The sequence below is a fragment of the Cuculus canorus genome, chromosome 15 (assembly GCF_017976375.1).
Source record: "Cuculus canorus isolate bCucCan1 chromosome 15, bCucCan1.pri, whole genome shotgun sequence".
Lineage (NCBI taxonomy): Eukaryota > Metazoa > Chordata > Aves > Cuculiformes > Cuculidae > Cuculus > Cuculus canorus.
The window spans coordinates 12,561,076-12,585,675 of record NC_071415.1 but is presented as its reverse complement, the minus strand read 5'-3'; the positions used below and the strand labels follow the sequence as shown (position 1 = coordinate 12,585,675).

General features: G+C 43.6%; 1 protein-coding gene across 1 annotated transcript in view; it reads right to left on the bottom strand.

Annotated features, from left to right (window-relative positions):
• MAD1L1 (mitotic arrest deficient 1 like 1) overlaps positions 1–24,600 on the bottom strand; it is a 366,287-nt gene that overhangs the window by 144,423 nt on the left and 197,264 nt on the right. The window contains exon 15 of the mRNA XM_054081023.1: positions 16,699–16,789. Within this exon, the coding sequence (XP_053936998.1) occupies positions 16,699–16,789 (91 nt within the window). The remainder of the gene's footprint in view (positions 1–16,698; positions 16,790–24,600) is intronic.

Here is a 24,600-nt window from a genome sequence, read left to right as displayed (position 1 = left end):
CAGGTGAGATGGTCAGCAAGTATTGGATTACCAGGTTAGGCAGTCCGTGTAACCTCTGTGGGATGAGCAGGTGGCCCCAAGGGCTCCACTTCTGCAAAGATCCACCAGCTGGGCCCAAGAAGGGCCAAAGCTGCTCAGGTCCAGGTAAACTTCACTGCCCTCCCTCCTGCTGTGTTCTCCAAAACACACCGTATCAACAGCGGCTGCTACTGGGATGCTACTGGGATGTAGTATGAAGTAGCCCCTTCATAGTACAAGTGACCACATTTCAGGGTAATTATCCATAAATTCCACAGAAGGCACTTACAGTCTATCCTGCCCACAAACAGAGCCGGGATTTGTATCATCTCCTTCCTCATTGCCGTCCAGACCCATGCACAGCCGATAAAACTGGCCACATCCCCAAACCTTTCAGCATTACCAGCTTCCCAGCTCTGCTGTAGCATCATCTTCCTCTCACTGCTGCCGAGTTCCTCTCCTGCCTCTTCATTTCATGAATGTTTATGTGGGAGGTTTCATTTTTCCAGAAATAAGCTTACTTGACCACATATTTATAAGTAAGCGAACAACAGAGCCTGAGCCCCTGGGTTTTTTGCTTATGACAACCTTGCTACTGATCTGTGCTTCTCTCAGAGATGGGTATTGTTAGGGTGCTCGCACACCGCAGCGAGCATCACAGCAACCAGCCAACCGTTGTTTGGAGATTACCAACTTGGTTTTGTGTCCCTGACACAGTGCTGGAAGTGAGAAACTACTCTCATCGTGCGTACGTTGCTGTGCTGCACCGCCAGCCCCTGCCTGGGAAGCTGCCGCTGGTCTAGATGACTCTCATATCTGAAACAGTCATGTGAAAATAGAGTGCAATGGGCACCTTCAAAGACCAAAGTACCTGCAGGCAGGAGCAGGATTAAAATCCATTTTTTTTTATCTATTGTTCTCTACAAGCGAAATCTCAAGTGCTCAGTTTCTACGCTCTTGGGAACGAACAGTAGCTGAAAAAACACGGGTACAGAAGAGCAACAGAGAAGTGGAATAATGAGAAATTTGGCTGATAGTGCTAAGATTTGAAAAATAAATTTTACTTCTTTTCAAAGAAGCAAAATATTTTCCGATTCTCTCTCAGGAAATGACTGACACCGGACCAAAGGCTGCTTAATATCTGATCTACGCCTGCCAGCCGCGGCATGCGGCAAGAGATTTGCAACATTCAGCCTTAGCTGGTCTCTCCGAAACACACACAAGCCCTTGAGCAGCTGTGACAGACACCCCAAACACCGCAGCAGAGAGGGAGCTAGCGTGCGGGAGAGAAGCTGGAGTGAGAGGATGGAGGCAGTTCCTGTGCAAAGCACAAGCAAAGAGAGCTGAGAAGGCCTCACCGTGGGGCCACGCTGTTGCTAGACATCAGCAGATCCCTCCTGGGATGAGCAAGAAAACCAGCGTGAGGTAAGGGAAGATATTCCAGGCTTGATTTAAACACCTCCATCCATTGCAGTCACATCTACCAGAACCACCTGAAATCTCCATTTATCACCTCCCTATTTTAAAACTAATCAATACCACTGCGGGACAGCAACTTTCTGTGCAAGTAGAAAACAAGATGGCCTGGAGCCCTTGGAAAGCCTCCCTGTTTCCTACCAGCTTGATACCAACTCTGCTACTGTGTCTGCATCACGCACAGTCGGTGCTGTAACACGGCCTTAAACAATGCAGCAGCGGCAAATACTTTGCTTCCAGCAGCTCGATAAGCCTCGAGTCGTGTGTAGAGAAAGAGCCCCCTCTGCTTGCTTCCTGACAGCTGTGAAAAATATGTGTGCAGAGACTAAGTGCTTAATGAAAGGAAAGTACTACTTTACTGAATGGGTATGCGGGACGTAGGAGCTGTTTGCTATGTTATAAACCCGTGTGTGTGTGTTGGGAGAAGAGTTTTGAAGAGGAGAACAGCTACAGACACACACGGCACTTCAACTGTAATTGGCTTCAAGTAATTCATAGTGGCCAGGTGGCTAACAGCTAGAGAGAAAGAGGGATTGAGCATCTCCCACGCTCTGTAAGCGCACACAGCAAAGTGCTATCCAACTGTCCAGAGGTTTAAACTATTTGGCTAGGAAAGCTGGGAAGAAGTTAACTCACCAAGGACAGTGACCAAGAGAGCGATGGAGTGAGGCACACGTCCAACAGTGGAAGGAAAAGATGAGAAAAAACTTCTGTGCTCCCTTGACTGCACCAGGTTTCTTCAGAAGTGCAGTTCCTACAGCAGATGACCTGGTAGTTCATGTATCAAAGCCCATCTGATTCTTGTCACTACAACAGCCTATACTGATGCTACTTCCAGAGGAGATACATCCATTGGGAATTAAATATCCCATCACAGGAAAGTTTTAAAATAATTGTGCCTTTTCCCTCATTGAGTCCTCCTGCTAGTAACATACACATTAAAAACAGCTGAGGAGCCACGCATGCTTCTACGACAAACCACAAGCCTTCGCATTAAGTTTTACTGACCTCATATGTAAATCAGCCTGTAAAGACTGTAGCCCATTATATACTATTCAATTACTAGAGCGGGCATCCATCCTGCACCTTTCACCGTGATCTGTAGCCTATAACAGGTTCACAAACAGCTCAGAGAGACGACTACTGTAGATTTCACTTAACTCCTTATCTATCTGCTTTAAATGGATTAAATGACTGTGTCATTAAAATGCTTGAAGTAAGCCTTTGATCATAAACTCCTTATCATTTTACAGTTATTGAATCTGATCCCTAATGAATCTTATTCTGCCATATTTCTTTGTCTCCTGTTGCCAGCCTTGTTCCCCATTAGTCCTGGCTCCTCGGTTCTAACGTGACTGCTTTGTATGCCAGACCAGCGCCTCCGTACAGACCTCGATCCCATCCGCTGATTGCCCGACCCAGAGGAACGGACGCAGCACAGGAATTTCATTTGAGGTGGGGTCAGGGGAAGAGAGAAAATAATCCACAAAACACATACCATGCAAAACGCTCTTTACATATTCACTGCACAGGTGCGTGACTGCAATTCCTTTCTGACGGCCCTTTCTTACACCCACCCGAGGGTCTGCGCACGCTGCGCACTGGAGCAGAGGGGAGTTCAGGCAGTGCACTCTACCATTCTTTAGGGAAAAAAATGGTTTTTATTTACATAGTAAAGCGGTGAGAGGGGGAAAAGCACGACACAGGTCAGGGGATTTAGTGCCACAAAACACCATCAGATATTTTCGGCTCTAATGAAGGACATTTCTGATCTTTGCAGCGTGGAGTGGTGAGAGGAAAAGCCAAGCTTGTGCTACCGTGAGTGCCCCAACACAGACAGCAGCCAAGGTCTAACCACGGCAAGGGAAAAACCACTGCAGCTCCTGGAAAAACGTCACAGGAGTCAGAAGCAACTAGTAAAAAACGAAGGGAGACAAAACATCAAACGGCCTGGTCTGTGAGCAAGCAGGACCGCTAGCACTCAAGAGAACAAATGTTCACCAGTCTGCAACAACTGGTAGAGATGGGAGGAGACCACGTGGGTTTCACTGAGGTAGTTCTGCATTCGAAGTTTTGCTCCAAGCTCAATCAGGCTACAAAACCAATGATTGAACGCAGTGCTAAATCTAGCTTCTTACACCAGTTTAGTCTTGGCAAATCAAAGGGACTCACCAGGAGCCCCACAGGAGGGCTGGCAGCATGGACCTCCAAGCGTTAGGATAACAAACAGGCAGGCGTTTTTGATGCATTAGACATTTATAAAAGTCTTTTTTTAGAAGAGAACGTCCGTATGGGGTCTCCTGAATCCTTACATTTTCTCCTTGAGAAGATGATAACGGTTTTCCAAAACACTTCAGAGATTTTTTTTTGATTTTTTTTAAGGGAATTCCATTTTCATCAGGCACAACAGGAAGAGCACGCTGTATGCTTGAGGAGTTCACGCCTGGCTATCATTCAAAACAATGTAGAAAGACTTCATGGTGAAAGTGGCTTTTATCCCTTAGTAATCAGCAGATACAAAAGGGAAAACAATAAAGTCTATCTACTTGCCACAGGAGAGGAAAAGTACTGTGCAACATTACATGACAACCAAATGCCTGTTTCAATTGCAAACTCTTATTAAAGTCATATGAAAGTGTTAAACCAAACGCTGAAAAACTACACGTTTGATATGGAAGAGGCCTATTATGTCAGTTTGCATAGTCCTTGCCAACGCAGCACACTGACTAATGTTAATCATTCTGCATTCTAATTATCTTACCATTATAGCAATTTCCTTGATGATCATCCTTTTTTTTTTTTCCGCCTTTTGCTGTTGTTCAGAGTTTTTCAATTATGCAGGCTGTATGGCTTGGACTACCTCTTTGCCAGCCGAGTGTTTCCAAGGAACGTACCAAAGGGTGCGTTATTATCTCTCTCTGTCATTCGCTTGGCTTACAAGGACATACTTCGTACTTTTAAACGAGAGGATGTGAAAGATGAGGCCGCTGCTTTGCTCCTGTCCCCTCACACAATTTGCACTGAAACGGAGAGGCTGTGGAACCCTCCCAGCTGACCCAGCGTGAACTTCTCCCAGCACTCGCTCCAGCGACGCAGAGCGTAGCAGCGTTGCCTATGATGGGACAGCAGGAAACACCATCCCAGCTGGAGTGAGACTGACTCAGTAATTGCAGTAGAGCAAGAATGGACTTAAATCATTTTCTGCTTTACTCCAGAGAGAGAAAGAGGCCAGATTTACCCAGTAGCCTCATTCGTACCCCCAGAGCATGAATTACTTGCAGAAGTAATAATAGAAGCAAAGACACAGACAAGTCCCTTGAACCAAGGAAGCGAGGAGTCCTTTCTGCCTCATCATTCTCATGTACGTATAGCTACATTTTAATTAGCTTCCCTTATGTCTAACAGACATCCTGGGTCATACAGAGAAACCACCTTTCACTTTCTAACATCACAAAATTTGGGAGATTTAAAGAAAAAAACTGAATAGGAAAAAAAAAGCAACCAGGTCCTCTTTTTTCTCCTACCCAAGCAATTCAATTACTTGCCAGACAGCACTAAGAATCCATTAGAGAAGACCGTATTCTGCATCTGCTGTGGAAATCCGCTGGTGATCTTATCTGTCTCTCAGTTCAAGCTCAAAGCTCAATTGTTTTTTCCTGCCAGTACAAGGAGACTTCAAGCAGCACTGAAATCTTTTCAGATGGGGAGAGTCACCTCTTAATTTAGAATTTACAAGAACAAGAGAGATTTATGGATAAACTGAAACAATAAGAGGAATGGCTATGGGGCAAGGGACTGGATTCTGAAGGGCTCTGAGTTAACTGCTCCAAGCAGCAAATTCAACATTATCTTGATCTGTCTGCCTAAAGAAATAAATACTTCAGAAGCAGCCTTACCCAGTAACAAGTTTTCAAGCTATCATTTAGTAAATCGTTAGAAGGGCATCATCTCTAACTTTCACACATATCTAAAGGAGTCAGGCTATCTTTTTGATCTCCTGGAATCATGTAACATCAGTAAAGAGTATTAAGTTGAACACAACAGTCAAAGAGCTGAGATAGGGGGATGTAAGGGTAGGCAGAGGAGGAACATGGGGGTGAATTGACCGCTACGTCTGCTTTGCGGTATGACCAGTATTTTTCTCTCCAGGATGCTTGAGAGAATGGACCACATAAAAATCTCCAGGTGCAGATCTATCTTCTGTACAGTTAGTGCCAACAGCAGCATCATACTCGGAAGATATCAGAGACCCTGGGAAAGCAGAAAGGCCAAAAGACATTGTACATTCAGATCCCAAATTACCTGGACCTGGAAGTTAGTCCCAATGTGCCACCACAGCACAGCCACCAGGCAGCAACAGAGAAACCATTCCATATGTCACACAAGCACTATTCCTTCCCACCATCCACCCTAACAAGGCCCATAACGAACATCTAGGATATTGCCACCTCCTTCATTTCAAATTCTGTGAATCTCAAGGGAATAAATAGGGTTACAAATGCCACGGTTGCAGCACATCCAGAGAAGAAGACCCTTCTTGACACCCTTCACCTGTTCTCCCTCACAAGCACTTATTTCCCTCCCCTTCTAGTTACCTTTATCACCTGTCTGACCATACTCCAATCAGATTCTGTTGAAACAACCTGGGTTAAGTTCCCTGTTGTGCACCCATGTGTAAATATAGATCAAGTCACGTCTACATATAAGTCCAACTGTATACGTTCTAATAATTGCCTGCAAACATACACATACATACATATAAAACTAAATTCCCTAGTGCTGTATTCAAGTGTTCAGGCTGTTTCACCATCATAATATTAATCAGAAGAGCTCACACATATCTAATCACGTTTTTCCTTGCACATTGAAGAGATCAAACTATGAGCAAGCCTTGACTCCTAGGGAAATAACCTCTAGTTGTGATGGATCTAGAGGGAAAGCAGTTTACCAGCTGAGCTCCCTTGCAGAGGCTGCCCTGCCAACAGCTTTTCACAACCCCCTACTCATAAAAATGGGAAAATTTCAGTAATTACTACTGATTGCAACTGTGGCAGAATGGCACAGGGAGAAGGAATGTATCAACTGGAATTCAACCAGAAATACACAAGAGAATGTCTATGGAGCTCATCCTTGCTGCAGAGTCTTCACGCTACTGTTTTCTCAAGTTTTTCATCTTACTAGAGCCAGAAGCACAATGAACCCCCTTTTCAAAAGCACCATCTTTGTTCTGAAAGGTTACAACCTCAACTGAACATCTTAAGTCGTGTCCAACACCCACAACAGTTATTAAGGACTTTTAATTTCACTTTAAACATCCTGCCAAAAACGCAAAGAACAGGCACAGCTTCTGTATCATTTAAGGTATGTGGGGTTTAAGTGTTGATCAGAAGAAGCAGCAGCATTCCTGATGGAGCTGAACCCCGTGTTTTGGTAAACACGGATGTGGTTGATCACCTAGGAACCCTCCCATCAGTATATAACACAACAGGGCTTTACAGACACCTCTGCTCAGAACCACCTCACGCATCACCACTGATTGTTAAAAAAGATGCAAAGAAGATGCTCTTCTCACAGCTTTTCACTTATCCTGCCATCCTGTCTATCCTCGTTGAAAGAGAACAGCCCTTCTACCTAAATTAGGCATTGCTTCCATTCTACTGCTACCTGTCTCTCAAATCTAGGTAGGAAGGCCATCAAAAACAATTACTTTTTTCTGACTTGTCTGGATCCATGTCTCTCTGGAGTCTTATCAAACAACAGCAAATGGAAACGGAGGCAAATTTGGAAACTTAGACTGGGAAGAGACCATACCATGATCTGACAGTGTTCGAGGTGTGCTGACAGAGATGCTTTGACATTGGGGTGTTACTTCTCTCCTCTAACACCCCTCAGTCCCCCCAGGCACATCACAAGAACTGATCCCTACCCAGCCTGGAGTGCAGATTGAATTGCTCGATGCCAAGTGTCTGAGTGACAGAAAGGCATCAAACTTCCCTTCCACTATTTGATAAAATTCTTTAGGGGAAACCCATTTTCTTTATGTAGATCTCTACCTTCAGGTGTCAAATAGGTGGTCGGTTGGTCTGATCAAAGGGAAGGGTTTGGGATATGTAAGATAAGGCATCATCATCTCACATGCCCTGATTCCCCCTGACAGAGGTCACAAAGAAAACGCGTTTCTTTGATACACATTACCAGTTCCACCAGTGGCTCAGCTCAGAGCTCCTCCCTGTTTTCTTGTGTAAATTTTAACATTACTATGACCGCTGCCCACTCTGAACTGTAACATAGTACAGGCAGATTTTACTCTTCCTCATCACACACACAAAAATCATAGAATCATAGAATAGAATCACCAGGTTGGAAAAGACTTCTGAGATCATCAAACACACCTATCTGCCACATATCCTTAAGTATCTCATCTACCCGTCTTTCAAATACCTCTGGGGATGGTGACTCAACCACCTCCCTGGGCAGCCTGTTCCAATGCCTGAAAACATATCAGCTAAAGTCTGACTTAATTCCTTTTCCATAATCTGGGTAACACATCCTGGTCTTTTGTCTCTTTGAGACTCTGTCGAGTTTTCTGCATACTAAGTAGCAAAGGAAAAATCCTGCACCAGAACCAGAGTCTCCTTATCAGACAAATAAAACTGTTGAAGAACATTACTGAAAACTTTGACTTTACAAAGACCAGTGGCAAAAAGCCAGACCGCAATGGAAGTGGCAAAGACAAGGACAGCATGCAACTGTGACCTATTATTTTGTTTTAATCCAAAAATCAAAAATAATTGGGTCACCGAGCAAAGGCTGAAACGATAGCAAGTATGAAAAGCTAAAAGCCTAACATGGAGAGAGCTGTAACTTATGGACGTGGTACTCATACCAATCTGAGACAAAGCACAAAGCCACAATAAACACCTTGCCAGGCATCACCTCCCCTATACGGGTCTGAACGACATTCTTGTTTTGTTTCTGTGACATTGCAGTGGAATTCAAAGCAGCAGAAGAATAACAGAAAAAGAAGAAAAAACAATTCAGAACTAATTTGTGCCATCAAATGACTACAGAGAAAACGCAGAAAACTATAAAGGGACAGTCACTCTTATCGTTTCCTGAAACTTTGCAGTGCAATAAATGAGATTAGAGAAGCTTAAAAGCGAAGTCTCTTTTTAAAACGGTTGTGTCTGTCTCCTCAGCCTCAGCTTTCACCTGCAGGATGATTGTGGGGAATGGGTGAACAGCTCTTCTTTCCTAGGAGCCTTCTGCAGTTACCATTTGCTACCACTTCATCTGCTTGCACTGGAAGTTGTTGGGTGCGGCATTTCATAAACACAACTGGGTGTCTGAATGCATAGGTGTTCACATTCCTAGTTTTCTTACATCCTTGCTCTTTTTATCATACAGGAACACTGACACAGCGGTGTCTCTGTCACCCTACTTCCATGATCTTAGCACACACACAGAAGAGCCCCAGATTTACTGACCCTCTGCCACGCAACTAAGTCCCGCACAACTTTTAAAACTTCACCATTGATTCTGCAATACCTGTTCAGAAAATCAAGACTCGTTTCAAGCCAGTTTTCTTGTACCACAGCAGGACTCTAAGTTAATTTCTTAGTCTTTGCCCTCTGCAGAATACATCCACTCTAGGAACAACCCCCTCCCCAGTGTAGCAGCATCCTCACCTGCATTTTATGTACATCATCGATTTTTCACCTCTAGCATGGATGCCACCTCTTAAAGTTAGCGCTTCATGTGTACTGGTAACAGTCACCTTTTGCAGCGGGACAATTCCCGTGCCTCAGCTCTCTCCCTCCTTACTCCCAGCTCTCCGTGCTGCTGCTCAGGTATTGACACTTAGCGCACTGACCCTTCCCTGCTACAGAGCTGTTCAGGAAATCCAGCGCTCACCCCTCCTGCTCATCTAATGAGCTGTGTGATGCCACACAACTGCTGATATTTTCAGGTGTAGTGGCAGAAGTACATTAATGAATATATTATGGATTTTTGTGTTAAATGTATTATGCAAAAGTTAATCAGTTTCTGCTGAACTTCGAGAAAGGTGCTGCATGAAATAAACAATACGGCCTTAGCACTGGCAGTCAAATTTTTATAGAGCTTCAGGTGTTTAATATTCAATGTGCAAACTCCTTTAAAAAAGATTTTTTTTAAAGGGCACGTTGGTAAAATTTCCCTGCACAAATATGAATCTCTGCACTCCTGGTCTCTGATGTTAACAAACATTAGCAAGTCTGTGCTATGCACATCCTTGTTTTATTCAACATCCCCTTTGCACATCACATTTATCAGGGCCACCGAGGCCACGAAACAGCTTCTCCTCGAGCCACCTAATGACACATTACAACTTGATGATATGTTTATGCCTCTCCTCTCTGCTCCCACGGAACGTTTCTAATTCCTGTTATTTCCAACAACTTCAACATATTCAGAAGTAACATGTACCACTATTGGCGCAGCCCCAGCTAATTCACTGGCACGTAGTCCTGCAGGCTTGGAGCACGTTCAACACTCCTTCCATTTTACACCGGTTCTAGGACTTTCTTCAGTACCTTATCCACATGGCACAAGGCACACGATATTTTCTCCCAAATAACACATATAATCCTTTCAACACAACTTATAGGCACGTTATAGGGGAAGTTCTTTTCCCTTGCATCCATGTGGGTAGTGCTTCAGCAGTCAGGTCACAGTTTAACCTAACTAGCTCAAGCCCTAACTGAAATGAAAGTGTATCGGTAGAGTTTACGCTCATGGTAACCACCAGAGTAAACGCTCAGTGACTCCACGGTGCTTCTCTAACCCTGGCACATCACTGCCAGTGCCACACTACGTTCAGTGCTATTGTTACCCACAGCACCAGATTCACTTATCCCCGCTGCAATCACAGCCTAGTTGCTACGTGCCTACTCTCCAATGCTCTACACAAGCAGCACAGACCTGATATGCCATAAATGGACACCCATGATGTCTAGGTTGTAGGCTTACAGTGAGCAGTGGAGGTATTTAGCTCATGAGGAGACTCCTGAAGATGTAAAGGTAGCTGCAAATACCTGAAAATACCTTTGCACTGAGACTAAGAATTGGGAATGACAATCCCCAAGTGAAATGTCTGTGCTACACTTGAGCTACTGGTTCAAAAAATGGAAATGGTATAAACTTAACCAAGACAACATTAGACATTTATCACACGGTTTTCACTGGTGTTTTGAGCAAAACTGCAGAGTGACCCCCAGAGTGGTCTCTGCCAATGCACACTTGAGCAGATACACACTTCCTTATGTCAGTGAAGATGTGCTGCAGCCTGTGAAATTCAGGTGATCATCTTTGCCTGTAGAGAATGAGTTTATTGCTGATTAAATCCAAGAGTCTGTGGAAAGGATCACAAACCACTCTGTTCCCCATCCACTCCCACACACTCCCATGAAACTCAATGGATTGGATGAGCTGGGGCAGTACAATAGGACCTTCTGTAGTTCTGATCTGCACTTCTCTGCTCAGTTCACCTATTTTTTACTGCATCTCCTGCTGCAAGTTGTCAGCTACTCTGTCTTGTAATTAAATCCTTCTGAAGTACACAAATTTGTTCCTACACGTTGCCAAAAGCTATACCTGGCTGAAGAGATGCCAAGTGGTTTGCCCAAACCCATTTAAAGAAGCCAATTGTTTGGGTTTTCTTAAAAAAGGGCTGAACTTGCCCACCTGAGGTTTTCAACAAGGACACAGAGACTCATGAGGACAGCACGGCACGCACAGATGAAGGAAAAAGGACAGGAAAGGCACAGCATGGACATAATCCAGGAAGAAGAGTTGTGAGCATTCGAGAGGTCAATTAGGGAATGCTGAAAGGTTGGCGATGACCCTTTAAGTTTTATAACAGTGTAAATGATTCAATTCATCATTCTTCACTGGTCACATAATGAACAGTTAGACTGTTAAATGACCTCAACTTTGCCTTGGGCTCTTAGCTATAAACTAGTTACTGCCTGGCCACCAAAGTCCTAACTATAAAATGAGTTGTTAATGCTTAAAGAGGAGAAATGTTCCCTTCCACCACACAGAGGAATCTGCTCTTGGGGTACAGCTCCCAGACGTTTTATTAGTCCCTCAAAAGACAGTGCTAGGATAAGGAGACTAGCCCAGCCACAAAGACCACAGAGAGAAGGGGGAAAAGAAATATGAGAGCATTGTAGACGCCTCAGCACCATGAGCATCCATCAGATTTGACTTCTGGAGAGTTTAATACAGCAGGCAGCAGCCTCCCATGCTCCCGAGGGCTCCCTTGCACAGAGCTGGTGGGACCGACCATCACAAAGCATCTCTAGGCAGGCCAATCAAATTGACCTAAATTAAATAAACAGGACAAATCTTCAGACACCCACTCTATTTGTGTCTAATTTAACCAATTATATCAGTTACTCTTACTAAAAAATGACAATACTTCTGCTTGCAGAAATCTGCAAATCTTTACAGCTACAACACAACTGCCACCAAAGTGGACAAGTGGTTTACGCTTTCATTTGTGCAAAAATAGTCAATTTAAAGGCTTGGAACAAACCAATTAATATCTTAAATTGTAAAGCGGTCGATAACAATAGCAAAGCTAGACACTTAGAAAGGAACTACTGCACATGCACTAATGAACACCTCAAAACACATTAATAAAGTCATGCCAGCATGAAAATATACTCTCAAATACCTTGCGGACTGTGCTTTTCGTAGGCAGTTTCCTCGTGGGCACTGTAATAGAGAGTCCAGTCCCTTCTAATCTGACAGCAAAATTTAGCATAAATACCAGCTTCTGGCTGGGAAAAGCTTTCTGGTGTCTGTCCCCATACCATGTAGTAAGTCAACTCTTTCCGAGCTCTTTGAGATAATGAAAAAAAACCCGTAACATGTACGAATAATACTGCATTTTTATGAGTGTTGCTGTTGTATGACTGACCAGCAGAAACACTAAAAACAACCAGTTTCTACTGTGACCAGGGGCATCACACTCAAAGTTGATCAGATCAGAGTTTGTGTCAAACCATGAACCTTTCACAAAGTCAGACCACCCTTGTAGGGTCTCACCAAGCCCCTGAGATCCTCTCCCAGCTTTCCATGACCCTGTTCAGGTTTCCTTGACTGCCAGTATCCACAGGTGATTCCTTTTACTCAGAAAGGAGCAAGACTCCTTCCACTCAGCCTCATAAACACACATGCCCACACTCAAAGGGATTAGGCTGCTAGCTTGGCTATGGGACTACAGGTGATTTTCAAGCCCAAACACATCCCAGTGTAAAAAAAGCATCTCCTTGCCTTTCATCTGTACAGATCCATCATCTGAACTCTAACTGGGGTTTCATTTTTCTCACCAACCAGCTGTGAACTGGAATTACCAAGACTTCTAACTAGTCCTGCTCTCTCTCCAAGCATATGGATCCAATTAAGTCAAACTGCAGCTGATTTTAATCAATCTTCCTTGAAGCAGCCAAACTTGAAGAATCTCTTCTCCTTCAGCTCAAAGAGTAGAGGAGAGCAGGAAAAGCAGGAGAGTAGTATTTGCATAAGGAACACTTCACATCCGCGCGGTTGCCTGTAAACACAAGCCTCCTAGCAGTAAGAAATGCTAATTGAACACTCCTCACAAGTCTTTCCTCCCACTTTATCCAAAAAGCACTGATTTGATCAGTCTCTTTTGGTCCTGGCATCACACTTTTCCACCAGCAGCTCAGGAAGATGGCCCAGATCAATTCAGACAACTAAACAAACCAAACCTTTCACTGAAAACTCAGCAAGTCTCCCACTGTAGACCAAGCAGAAACACCACGTATACTTTCCTGGAAACCTTTTTTGCCTCATCAGAAGAGTAGGGGGGGGAGAGGAGGTATAATTGTCTGGTTAAACCCGCTCTTTTCATATATCGTTTGAATCCTTCTCCTGAGCCACAGTTCAAATGCTTTTCTTAATATACTGTCCAGGGCGACGGGGAGGCACCGTTAGAAGGGTGTCATTTCTCTACAGTTCCAATACTTCTTGTGTTTTTGTAATCTGAGGGTTTTATTAGCAGTAAAGACCTGACCAGTGAGTAATATCCATGCTAAAGTCTTTATACCAGTGAAAGAAAATCAATGCAGACTGCAGCTAGATGTCAAGAGCCAAGGGGTTTCGAAAGAAGGGGTGTGTAGAGATGAAAAGTGCCTCCGGCCATAATTCAAACTGTACCCACACAAGCACAGACGACGAAGAGATGTCAGATGTTACATACGCTACTGTGGATAGCTATCAGTATCTTGGTTTCTTTATTGGCTAATACTGAGCTCAGGAAGCGTGAATCACACAACTACCATAAAAGCACCTTTCCATGTGCTCACTTGCCCTTTGGGCCAGTCCATCAGGGACCTGTAGTTCATAAAGTGGGCTACTGGTATCAGTAGCCAAAGCAGAGATAAGCAAAAGTCAAGTGCCAATACTTGTATACAAAAGGATGTGAGAAGAGGCAAACATTTTTGTAACTTTACTCCTTTTCACACATTAAAACAGCCAACCATGATTATTACCAAGTATTGGCTGTACCTCCCCAGATTTCATTCATCGCATGCAGTTTTGTGAACTCAACAGACCTCAGTCCAGTGTAAAGCAGTCAAAGCCTTAATTCTACATCCTGTCTTATCCTAATTCACAACTTTAATACACAGTATTTAGTAGATACAATTCTAGAAAGCCAAGGGGCTTACTTTAAAAAGGAACTGCAAATAAAGATTTGTCAGGAATTGCCCTCAGCCTACCCTGCTTAATGTCGCCCCCTACTTTCTCTTACACTTTTATCTGATTTGATGCCATGCTTTTCCCACATTTCTAATTTCAATCCTCTTTCTGTTTAGCAAAATTTTCTTGGGATTTTGGTATATAACAATAAATAAAAAGATGTGAGGAATTCTGAAATCTTGACCATTGAGGTGGGCACACGCTGATCAATACTGACATTAAACATTCAGCTTATATATTCTTATATTTATGCTCTGCTCTCTACTCCTCCTCTTTTGGATAAGCTCCTTTTAGCAGTTAAGTCAGTCCTCAAAGACACAAGTAAAGCGAGAAGCTAAGGAAGGGGAGCTCCTTCCTGTTAAAAAGGGAATTCAAGTCACATCCTCAGCCTTGGCAAAGCAGATGTAAGAGCACGAGTGCTTTAATTCAGCTCACTAACTCACCTTTTGGGGGACAGGCAGATTCCTCTTTCCTAGACCTGTGAAGCCAGATGATCGCCTTCCTTCTCTTTTTCCACACCTACATGTTACCACATCCCTTCTATATAGTTTCGGCTCTCTCTATCTCCAGGTCTTTCCTATTCTCTCCATGCCCTTCACAAAGCCCTGAGCTGCACAATACCGCATTCAAACATCGAGCACTATTAGTGAGATGGGTCACGGGGATCCTCTGATGAATTTTCAAAGCCTTTTTTGGTGAGCACTACAACTGTTACTGTATTATCTTTAACACAGTACGAAGGTCCCATCTTGTTTCTATCACCACATCACTTTTCTACACGGTGAAAGCTCAGCTTTCCAAATGGGAGCTGCTGCTGATCTCCTCTACTAAGGACCAGAAGGCAGACAATTAGCAAGACTGCACCGAAGACCTCAGACCTTTCCTCTTTGAATATGCAATTTTGAAAGCTTGGTGTTTGGGAATCTCCAGAGCAGTACGAGCAAACAAAGCAGAGAATCTTGGGATATCACAAAGAAAACAGGGAATTCCTCTGGTCAGGCCTTCTTGGAAAGCCAGCACTCATTGTGAGTCAACATTGGCAGATCAAATGTGACCCGAGTGAGTTATAATCGGCTCTGAAGCCAAAGCTGATGTTGTATTTGTTGAAGCCCTAAGCATTCAAACACCAGCCCAAAGCTTTCATCTCCTTTGGATGAGTGAAACCCAATTAAAGGAAAGCTGGGTGACAGGTTTCTCACTAAACATGGCTCAGCAGCTCTTAGCTTCCTGCTTTATCAAAGCTGTCACTTGCCCTGTCTCTAGGAATTGGTAATAATAATAAAAAAAAGATTTGATTCACCTCTAATAGGTGTCAAGATAAAATCAATGGTCTGTCTGAAATCTCAGTAATTTTAAACCTGCAGGTCTACCATGAAGCAATTTAAACAAAAATGGGGGGGAAAAGAGAGAAAGGAAGAAAAATTAAGAGAATGAAATGCTTCAATGCTGAATTGTTCAGCATATCAGAGAGAAGAGAAGTGAGAGATAACACTGTTTGTTGCAGGATGGGCTTTGGTTAAACAAACAGGCTCAGGTTCTTGTTTACTCCAGCACCTTTCAAACACAAAACACTATAAAAGCTTGAAGCAGTAACTTCAAGCTTTTATAGTAAAAGCTTCCCTGCACAGCAAAGCCGTTCCCACAATGAGCGCTGGCTGAACAGACAGTCCATCCCACTGCTGCAGGTGTCCCTGTCCTCCTTAAAGGGAGATGACATTTTCCTGATCCATCTGGAGTGAAGAGCTGAAGAACTTCTGCCATACAGGACAGCATTACTTCAGGAAAAGCAAAATACTCCCAGGAGCGCAGCAAAAGAAACACGCCTTTTCATTCTGAATCCACATCTTCTGCCTCTCCGTATCTGTGGTCTGGACATGCTGCCACGTCACCTTCTCAAAAGCACTGACACTTCCTGGCTTGCAAAACTACTGCGTAATGAGGCCACAAAAGTGGTGGTCTCTGTCTCCATCCCTGATAGCAACAATGGAGCCTTCAGTAGAAATGGAGCTCAAGTTTACGTATTGTCTCCATGCGGTTAAGCCGTGTCTACACTCCCACTTTGGTACAAATGAACTGGGAGAAAGGCAACTTATGGTTGTAGAGTTATTTAAAATGGATCATTTTTTTCAGGGTGCAAGAAGGAAAAGAAGAGGTTCAAGGCAAAGGCCTTGTACAAAGAAAAGGAAGGAAAAGAAGGAAAAAGACAACCGTCTTTGTGTGATTGCATCTGACATCAAACACTCCAATAACACGGTCAGAGATACAGGTGTGTTGGTGCAGTTTGTATAGGCTTCCAAACAAAAATGCCTTGGCCAGATGGAGAGCAGTGGAGTCACTTGCTGTGAGCATTCTGGTGCATCTGCCAGATGCGCCAGCCATGGTGAATGGACCGTGTCAGGCTCTCCAGCTGTTCTGGACCTCCACTTTTCCTACCTGCAGTGTTAGCTTCTCCAGTTTCATTTCCAAGGATCTGTTCTCCTCTTCCAGCTTGCTGCGTTCAGCTTCCAGCTCCTCAATCTTCATTCTGGAGAAGAAGGGAAAATTAATAGAAACTGTGTCCCTGCAGAGTCCCATCACAGACAACAAGGTAAACCATGGAATCCGCAGCTGTATTGGATTATCCCTGCATTCAGTATCACAAAACTACACTATTGAGGCAGTGAAAACATACAAAGATAAGTTTGCATGATGAAAATGTAATTTTTTAATGTATATTAAAAATATACAACTTGACTACAAAGCAAATCCAACTTAGATCCTTCCTGAACCAGAGCCTGAGTCTAGACCATCATGTTTAATAAACACCAACAGCTAAAATCTCCACGACTGTATCAAAGCTCTTTTTGATCTGATTTATACTTTTGGCCTTCAGAACACTGCTTGGCAGTAAGTTCCACAATTAATTATGTGCTGTATGAAAAATTAGTTCATTTTGTTTTATACTTCACATGTGATTATTTCACTGAGTGCCTGTTAGTTCTGCTGTGAGAAGTTCTGAATAATTGTACCATGCTCCCTCTCCATACCACTTTACAGCTCTCCTCTATTATTTCCTGAAGAATCTCAATTTACTCTTTCCTCACATCAAGGATTTTCCATATTTCTGCTCATCTTCATTGCCCTTCCTTGTTGTTCTTCTATTTTCATATAAAATTTTTTGCTATGAGAATAACTAGAACTACAAACAGTAGTCAAATATATTCAGTGCAATAAAAAAGCTGATTTCTTATTCATAGAAACACAGAATAAATGGTTTGGGTTTAAAGGGACATTAAAGATCACACAGTTCCAATCCCCCTGCCATGGGCAGGGACACCTCCCACTGGATCAGGCTGCTCAAAGCCTTATCCAACCTGGCCTTGAACACCTCCAGGGATGGGGCAGCCACAGCTTCCCTGGGCAACCTGGGCCAGGGCCTCATCAACCTCACAAGAAAACATTTCTTCCTAAAACCTCATCTCAATCTCCCCTCTTTCAGCCCTCCCTGATCAACAGCCCCTCCCCAGCTTTCCTCTTTCGCTACCGGAAGCTGCTCTAAGGTCTTCCCAGATCCTTCTCTTCTCCAGGCTGAACAACCCTAACTCTCTCAGCCTGTCCTCAAAGAGGAGGTGCTCCAGTGCTCTGAGCATCTTTGTGGCCACCTCTGGACTCACTCCAACAGATCCATGTCACTCCTGTGCTCAGGTCTCCAGAACTGGACACAGTACTCCAGGTGAGGTCTCATGATTCTCCCCGTCATGAGAGAGGGGGAGAATCCCCTCTCTCATCCTGATGGTCACACTTCTTCTGCTGCACCCCAGGACACAATTGCCTTTCTGGGCTGTAAGCACATACTGCCGCCTCACATCGAGCTTCTCATCCACCAACACCCCCAAATCCTTCAAGGCTACTCTCAATCCATTCTCTGCCCAGCCAGTATTTTTGCTTGGAATTGCCCCGACACAGGTGCAGGACCTTGTCTGCCTTCTCAACTTCTTTTCTAATAATTCCTAGTATTCTACTTGTCTTTTTAACTACTGAGCACTTACCCGATACTTTTAGAAAACTATTCACTATAACGTAAGATCTCTTTCTTGAGCGCTAAAAGCTCCTGTAGACCCCACTATTGTGGGAGGAAAAGTAAAGGCATTTTTTCTTATGTGCATGGGGTTTTGCAATTATTGATGTACAACTTCATTTCCCATCTCGAGCAGCATCATAAGATTCTTCTGAAACTCTGAACAGTCAGATAAGCTGAATAATTTCACATTATCTCAAATTCTGCCATCTCACTACTCACAAACTCTTCTTTGTGTTGGACAAGTCCCCATTAAGAAAACATTCTAGGACTTAGTGGAAAACCTTCAGTATTGTGAAAACAACACTTGTGGTTTGATTTTCTTTTACATTCGTATTACATAAGCAAACTGATAGAAGAAAAATGCATCAAGCTTTACAAAGCAGAAAGACATTATACTGGTTCCTGAAATCCTAGAAACGAGGCACTAGAAGTGAGGAGAGCCTTCTGGCAAAGCACCCCCGTAGCTTTGCCCTATTCCCATGGGCAGCCACCACCAGCCATCCCTGCAGGCAGTACGTGGGGACAGCCCACCCGCTGTGATTTTTTTATATTCTCATTAATCCAACAAAGAACCTTCTTTCTTATTCCATCAGAGCGAAGTTTCTTTGTGACCTTTGGCTCAAAGCTTTTTTGAAAGATCAAATATATCAGCCGGATCAGCCTCAGCCAAATGATTGTTGAGTCCTTCAGAGAACTCTATCAAACTTGTTAGGCAGGAGATATTAAAAACCTTTGATATAACAATTTTTGCTTCCATTTAAGTACAGAGTACAAAAACCTTAATGCTGCTTCCAAGAACCTCACCTTTTGCATCTTAACTTCCTGGGATTAACCGCACAACTAATGCATATTAACATCCATCTCTGCATTCAATTTTCTCAGCATCCTTTTCCAGAAGATTTTTTAAAAATTAATTATCTTGCTTGATAATACTCACTCTTAAATGACCTGAATTAAGCTGAAAATCTTTGCACCGTGACAGTAAACAATGCACCCATCTGCCAATATCCCAAAATTATGCAATAGACATTTCAGCTATAAAGCAGAAGTCATCCCTTCTATTCACTGGGAAAAACTTCTCCATAGAAGCTGGCTGATCTACAATACCTTCAGCACAGAAATGTCTCCTTATATAAATATGCAGTTTGAATTGCTTAAATTATTTGTAAGCCCGACCCCTGCTGGTAATTTTCAGATATTATAAAGTATCATGTTTTTTCACTCTTGAAAGCTTCCAAAGTGCCAAGGAGCAGCTTTTAACATTGTCGAGGCCATTAAAGAAGATCATCAGTAATTTCCAGAAGGGACACAAAGCTAACGGGGATGGAGGATGTTGAAGAAGCAGGAGACTGAAAAGGTTGGAAAAAAATGGAAATTCAAAATGGAATTAATGCTTTTAACAGCGTGTTTCTAAACGGATTTTGGAGCAAGAGCAGCAATGCTTTTCTCTGAGGAACAACAGCGCAGCTACTGAAAGGTCAGAGCCCGACACAGGACTCTCATCGGTACTGCCTCTACACTTGATATGCTGAATTTTAATTTAGAACACATTTCTCCCCATCCAGCCTCCCAAACAAGCTGTGTTGTTGCTGTTATCTGCCTGCAGAACCTCCCTCCATGTGGAGGTTTAAGCTCAGGCCTCTTGGGTGCCCTTTAAAAACCATTCTTAGCAGTCACCAAAAACACTTCACAAAGATCTGAGACACGAGCGAGCTGTAACAAAGGTAGGTTTTAAGTCACTATATTTTTGTGCTATTTCACCTGCAATTTTAAGATTTAATGATTTGTTCATGCCCTTAGTGCCTCGCAAAGGAAAAAGTGAAGACCCAAGCCCAGGGCAGCCAGGCAGCGGACACACCCGACCTGTGTATTTTGCAACCAGTAGCACGCAGGAGAGTATCTCCGAGCGTGGCTGAAGGCACAGCCTCTCTTCCACGAGCCTGCCCATGGGCACATCCCTCAGGTGCCTGCTCCTTCCCAGTACCCCAGCTATCGGGGTATCCTCCTTTCCAGACCCGGTGTGGCGCTCCCACCGATGCGTGGGGAGCTCCCCTCCCCGCTGCCTCAGCTCCGCTCTCCTTCAGAGACAGAACTTGCTGCTTCCTCTGCGCTGAAGACTGGGAACGCTGCTGTAACCTCTTTGTACCAGACGAGTTTTAGGACTGACTAGAGCTTTCACTACTTAGCCCTCTTCTAACCTATTTTTAACACCGTTAAAGTGTCTTGGAGCTGCAGTGGGAAAGCATTAGGAACCATTAGCAAACAGTTTGTACCGTTCTAGCTATGCTTTCCAGCCCTGGGGAACTCTTCCCAATGGCAAAGAGAGAGAGGCAAGGGAAATCCTATCTATATATAAACACAGCAAAGCATTTGCAGCTGGTGGTTAAGATACGGCAGTCAAATATTGAAAAATATTTACTTGCTTGGCACTCGAATGTGTTCATTTACGTAAATTCAGGTTCAAGGCCAACCCTGTACTGCTTTTTGATGCACCAGCATCCACAAAGGCAGCTTCAGTCTGCACACACCTTGTGCTCTCTCTGTCCAGGGACAACTGCCTAGGATACGTGATGCTATTTTATCACCGATTTGCATGCTTCAACTTGTTCCACATGGGAGATTACCTTCAGGTAAAGGGAACAATCTAAGACACATTCACGCAGGAACCACAAAAAGCAGAGTACAGAAACATCTGGGTACAGCGCGACCATCTAGCAACTTAATGTTTGGACCCAAATGAATGCCAATGCACATTTGAAAAACCAACCCTGCAGCCCGAAGAAGGAAGAGACATCAGTCACTTTCTGAAATACTGGTGGTACTCTCAGGGTTGGTGATAGAGGGAAAAATCACTCAGATTTATTTCTGGAAAATCTGCCAACTTCTCCATACAGGGGTTCGAAACCATGAATATATGTAAACTCTGGCAAAAATCACAGCATAGCATGGTTTAGGTTGGAAGGGACCTTAAGGATCATCTAGTTCCAACCTCCCTGCCATGAGCAGAAGAAAGGAGCCAACCTGCCCCTGGGTGGGCTTGAACCACCAACTTTTGAGTTAACAGCCGAAAGCACTGATTGCACTACAGAGACTCCCAGATCTCTTCATATTTCTGGAAGACTTTTCCTGCATCAGATGCAGTCAACCTAATCCAGAGTTGAAGGCTCCACAGCTATCAGGTAAATTCCAGCCATCTCCACAGTGTTTCCAAGACCAAATTTAGTGCAAGAGTACAGATTCGTTGGCATTTACTCAGACTTGTGGATTTTCCCACTTGTAAAAACCATGCTTTATGTTGCCTCCAGTGCATGTTTCACCGTCCCAAATTAGAAGAGAGAATGAGAAAAAAAAAAAAATCCCTGCAGCCTCAGATCTCCTGAGCTGACACTTGTGAGAATCAGGAGACATCCCACCAAGTGTGCTCAGTCTATCTAAAAAATGCTTTGACGGTGAGAGACGGCTGAGAGACAGGCGTGGTTGCTCCTATTTTAGAAAGGAAGAAGGGGGGAATCTGATTTTCAGCAGCATCGAGGCACTTCCAAAAGTCTCTCTCAGTTCAGAGCTTTTCAGTAGAGTTGATGAGCGACAACTCCCTGCCATCACCCCTTTATCTTTCTTTTATTCATTTTTATGTTCTCAGATGTGTTACCTGACTGCCTGTGGAACAGCATGGATACCGCCGATGAGGACATGTCTCACAGAGGCCCCATCTGCAAAGAGGACATGGCCATGTGGAAAAACTATTGCCGAACAGGAAACTATTGAATGGAGCAGAAAATGTATGTGTTGGGAAGATGCTATTAAGGGATCCAGATGGCACTGAGATGGTGTTAGGAGCAGAGCAGACCGAATTCCAGCAAGTGTGACTAATAGGCATTGGCAAGGACATGAATTTCTTTTGAATTACTGTAACTCTAGCCAGTCACTAAATCCACAGAAAACATTTAGGATTTACTGGGGTTGCAAGTTTGACAGCAGAAAGAAAAAGTTCAGATTTGTTCCAGCTGAAAAGGTCCTTCAGCTGTTGCCACTTAAGTCTTTAGTGAAGCTCTTTTTAAACATATTCCTTTTATTTATAGCTTCTGAAATACTGCAGTTATCACTTTCGCTCTCAAAGGTGCTAATGCCTAAATGCTCTCTGCTTTGCTGTGCCCCACAGTGCACGAACTCAACAGTTGGACCACTTTTTTCTTTTCAGAAGCTCTGCAGAATATAAACAAATATGATTTCAGAGGGAGCAGCAAGAAATGTGAGAAATGACAGCATTAGCGCTGGCTTTTATTGTCTCTTCAGAAACGATGATGCTGGGGGAGAGTTTCATATTTAAAGGTATAAAAGGTCTGACGAAAGAGCACTTTGTTCTCAAGAGAAGGAGGAAAAACTGATAAAGTCTTTCAAGTTTCTCGCTGAAAATTTACTTTCCATACTAAAGAAAAATGAGACAAAAGATGGATTTTAAAAGCTCTCATTCACTCACAGGAGGTGAATACAGATTCAAAGGATTAATATCGAAATTTTTTTTTCCTCCTTTATTCTTCTCCTGCTTTTGTTTTCAGGAGCTAGCTTCTAACCACGGTATATGGAAATGCCTGGGGGTTCACAGCCCGTTCCTGCTCTGCAGACTCCCCTCACTGCCTTCTGCTGGTTTTTCTCTATTTTTCACATTCCCACACGACAGCAGCTAACTGGAGAGGCTGGGCTCAGCCCAGAAGAGCAGAAGCATCGTGCTGTAGGTTAACAGGATTTCAAAGACCACAATAAACGACAGAAATGGAAATAATTCCCTCATAAGCTGTGGCATTTCTCTCCTCACCTTCCAGTTTGAAAGTTTGCATTCCTCCCCGTCTTCTGTCAGAATTAACTTCTGGCAGCAGATGTAGAAGGAAGGAGTAACAGCACAGCTCACGTTCCTTGCTTCTCCCTAGCGGCTGCATAAAAATGAGTAAACCGGTCCTGTTGAGGCCCAATAGGACAGAGCAGGAGGGCGAGGCACAGCAGACCTACTCCTTCCCCATACAAACCTCTGTTTTCTTCCAAATCCCTTCTACTCTTTAATCACAACTACCTAATCCACCTCTGCTCTACAGAAAGGATGCATCCAACTGTGCCATGAGGAATGTTCTGGTGTGGACCATGGTACATAATTCCTGAACCCCAAAGGCCTGGAGAAAGACGGTGATTTATCTTGCATTCCTTTGAGAAGGAGCCTGTTCTATCAGGAAAGAAGTTGGCCCATTTTCTTGTCCAATACACAGAAAATGCCAGAAAACACAAAATAAGGCCCAACCATATCCTTTGACTGCTTAAGTCTGGAAGCATAAGAAAAAAATCTTAACGGAGTCAATTCTACAACACTGAATGGAGTGCGTGAAAGTCTGAGAAGAAACCTGAAACAGCAACAGAAACTAACAGCAAGGAAAAAGGAGCAAGGACTGGCTTACCAGTTCTCCAGGAAAGGGAGATCCAGCAGAAAGAGACCTCTTTAGTCATTTACTGTTAGAGCTGAGCAGCCAAAAGTGTGATTAAAAACAAACAAATCCACGCTTTTTGGAAGAGCTTGTAGATAAATGACTAGCAGTATGGCCTGGGACAGGAATTTAAATCAGCCGTAACAACAAAAAGTGGTTCAGTAAAAAGCGACAGAAAGAACAGCCTGGAATTAGATCCTGGGACTGTTGTCTCCATACATCCATAGCCTCAGGAGCTTGCAGTACTGAAATGGGAAAGAGAATAAAAGAAAATATCACTATGAAACAACTGCAGAAGCTCAGTCTCTTTGCCGAAGCAGCTTTTGGTGTTTGACTCATCACTGGAGAATAGCTCCAGCCCATCAACGGCTTTGCTGGGAATAGGCCTGTTTCTGTCATACTCTGTGTGGAGGCTTTGACACAATTTCATGAAAGGAGGAGAGAGATGAGATTAGTAGTGAAAGAAATTCTTTAAAAACAAAAAAAAAAAGAGAGAAAAACAAATTATCTAGAGGGTTTTAGGGCTACCTTTGAGCAGAACCTAACACCGCAGGACCATAACAAGCCAGAACTTGTGAATTCCACTTATCCCCACCTAGGAAATAGGTTTTAACTGAGGGCAAAGCCAGACACCTCTACCCCCACTGCCAAGAGCCTTCAGCAATATGAAGTGGTCCTGGACTATGTGGCAATCCAGCTACACACGCTGTTCCTGAAGCTGCTCAGTTAATAGATGGCAAATGCTGCTCAGTGAAGATAAACACCAAATAATGAATCTTGGAAGTGAAAATAAAAAGACTGAGCATC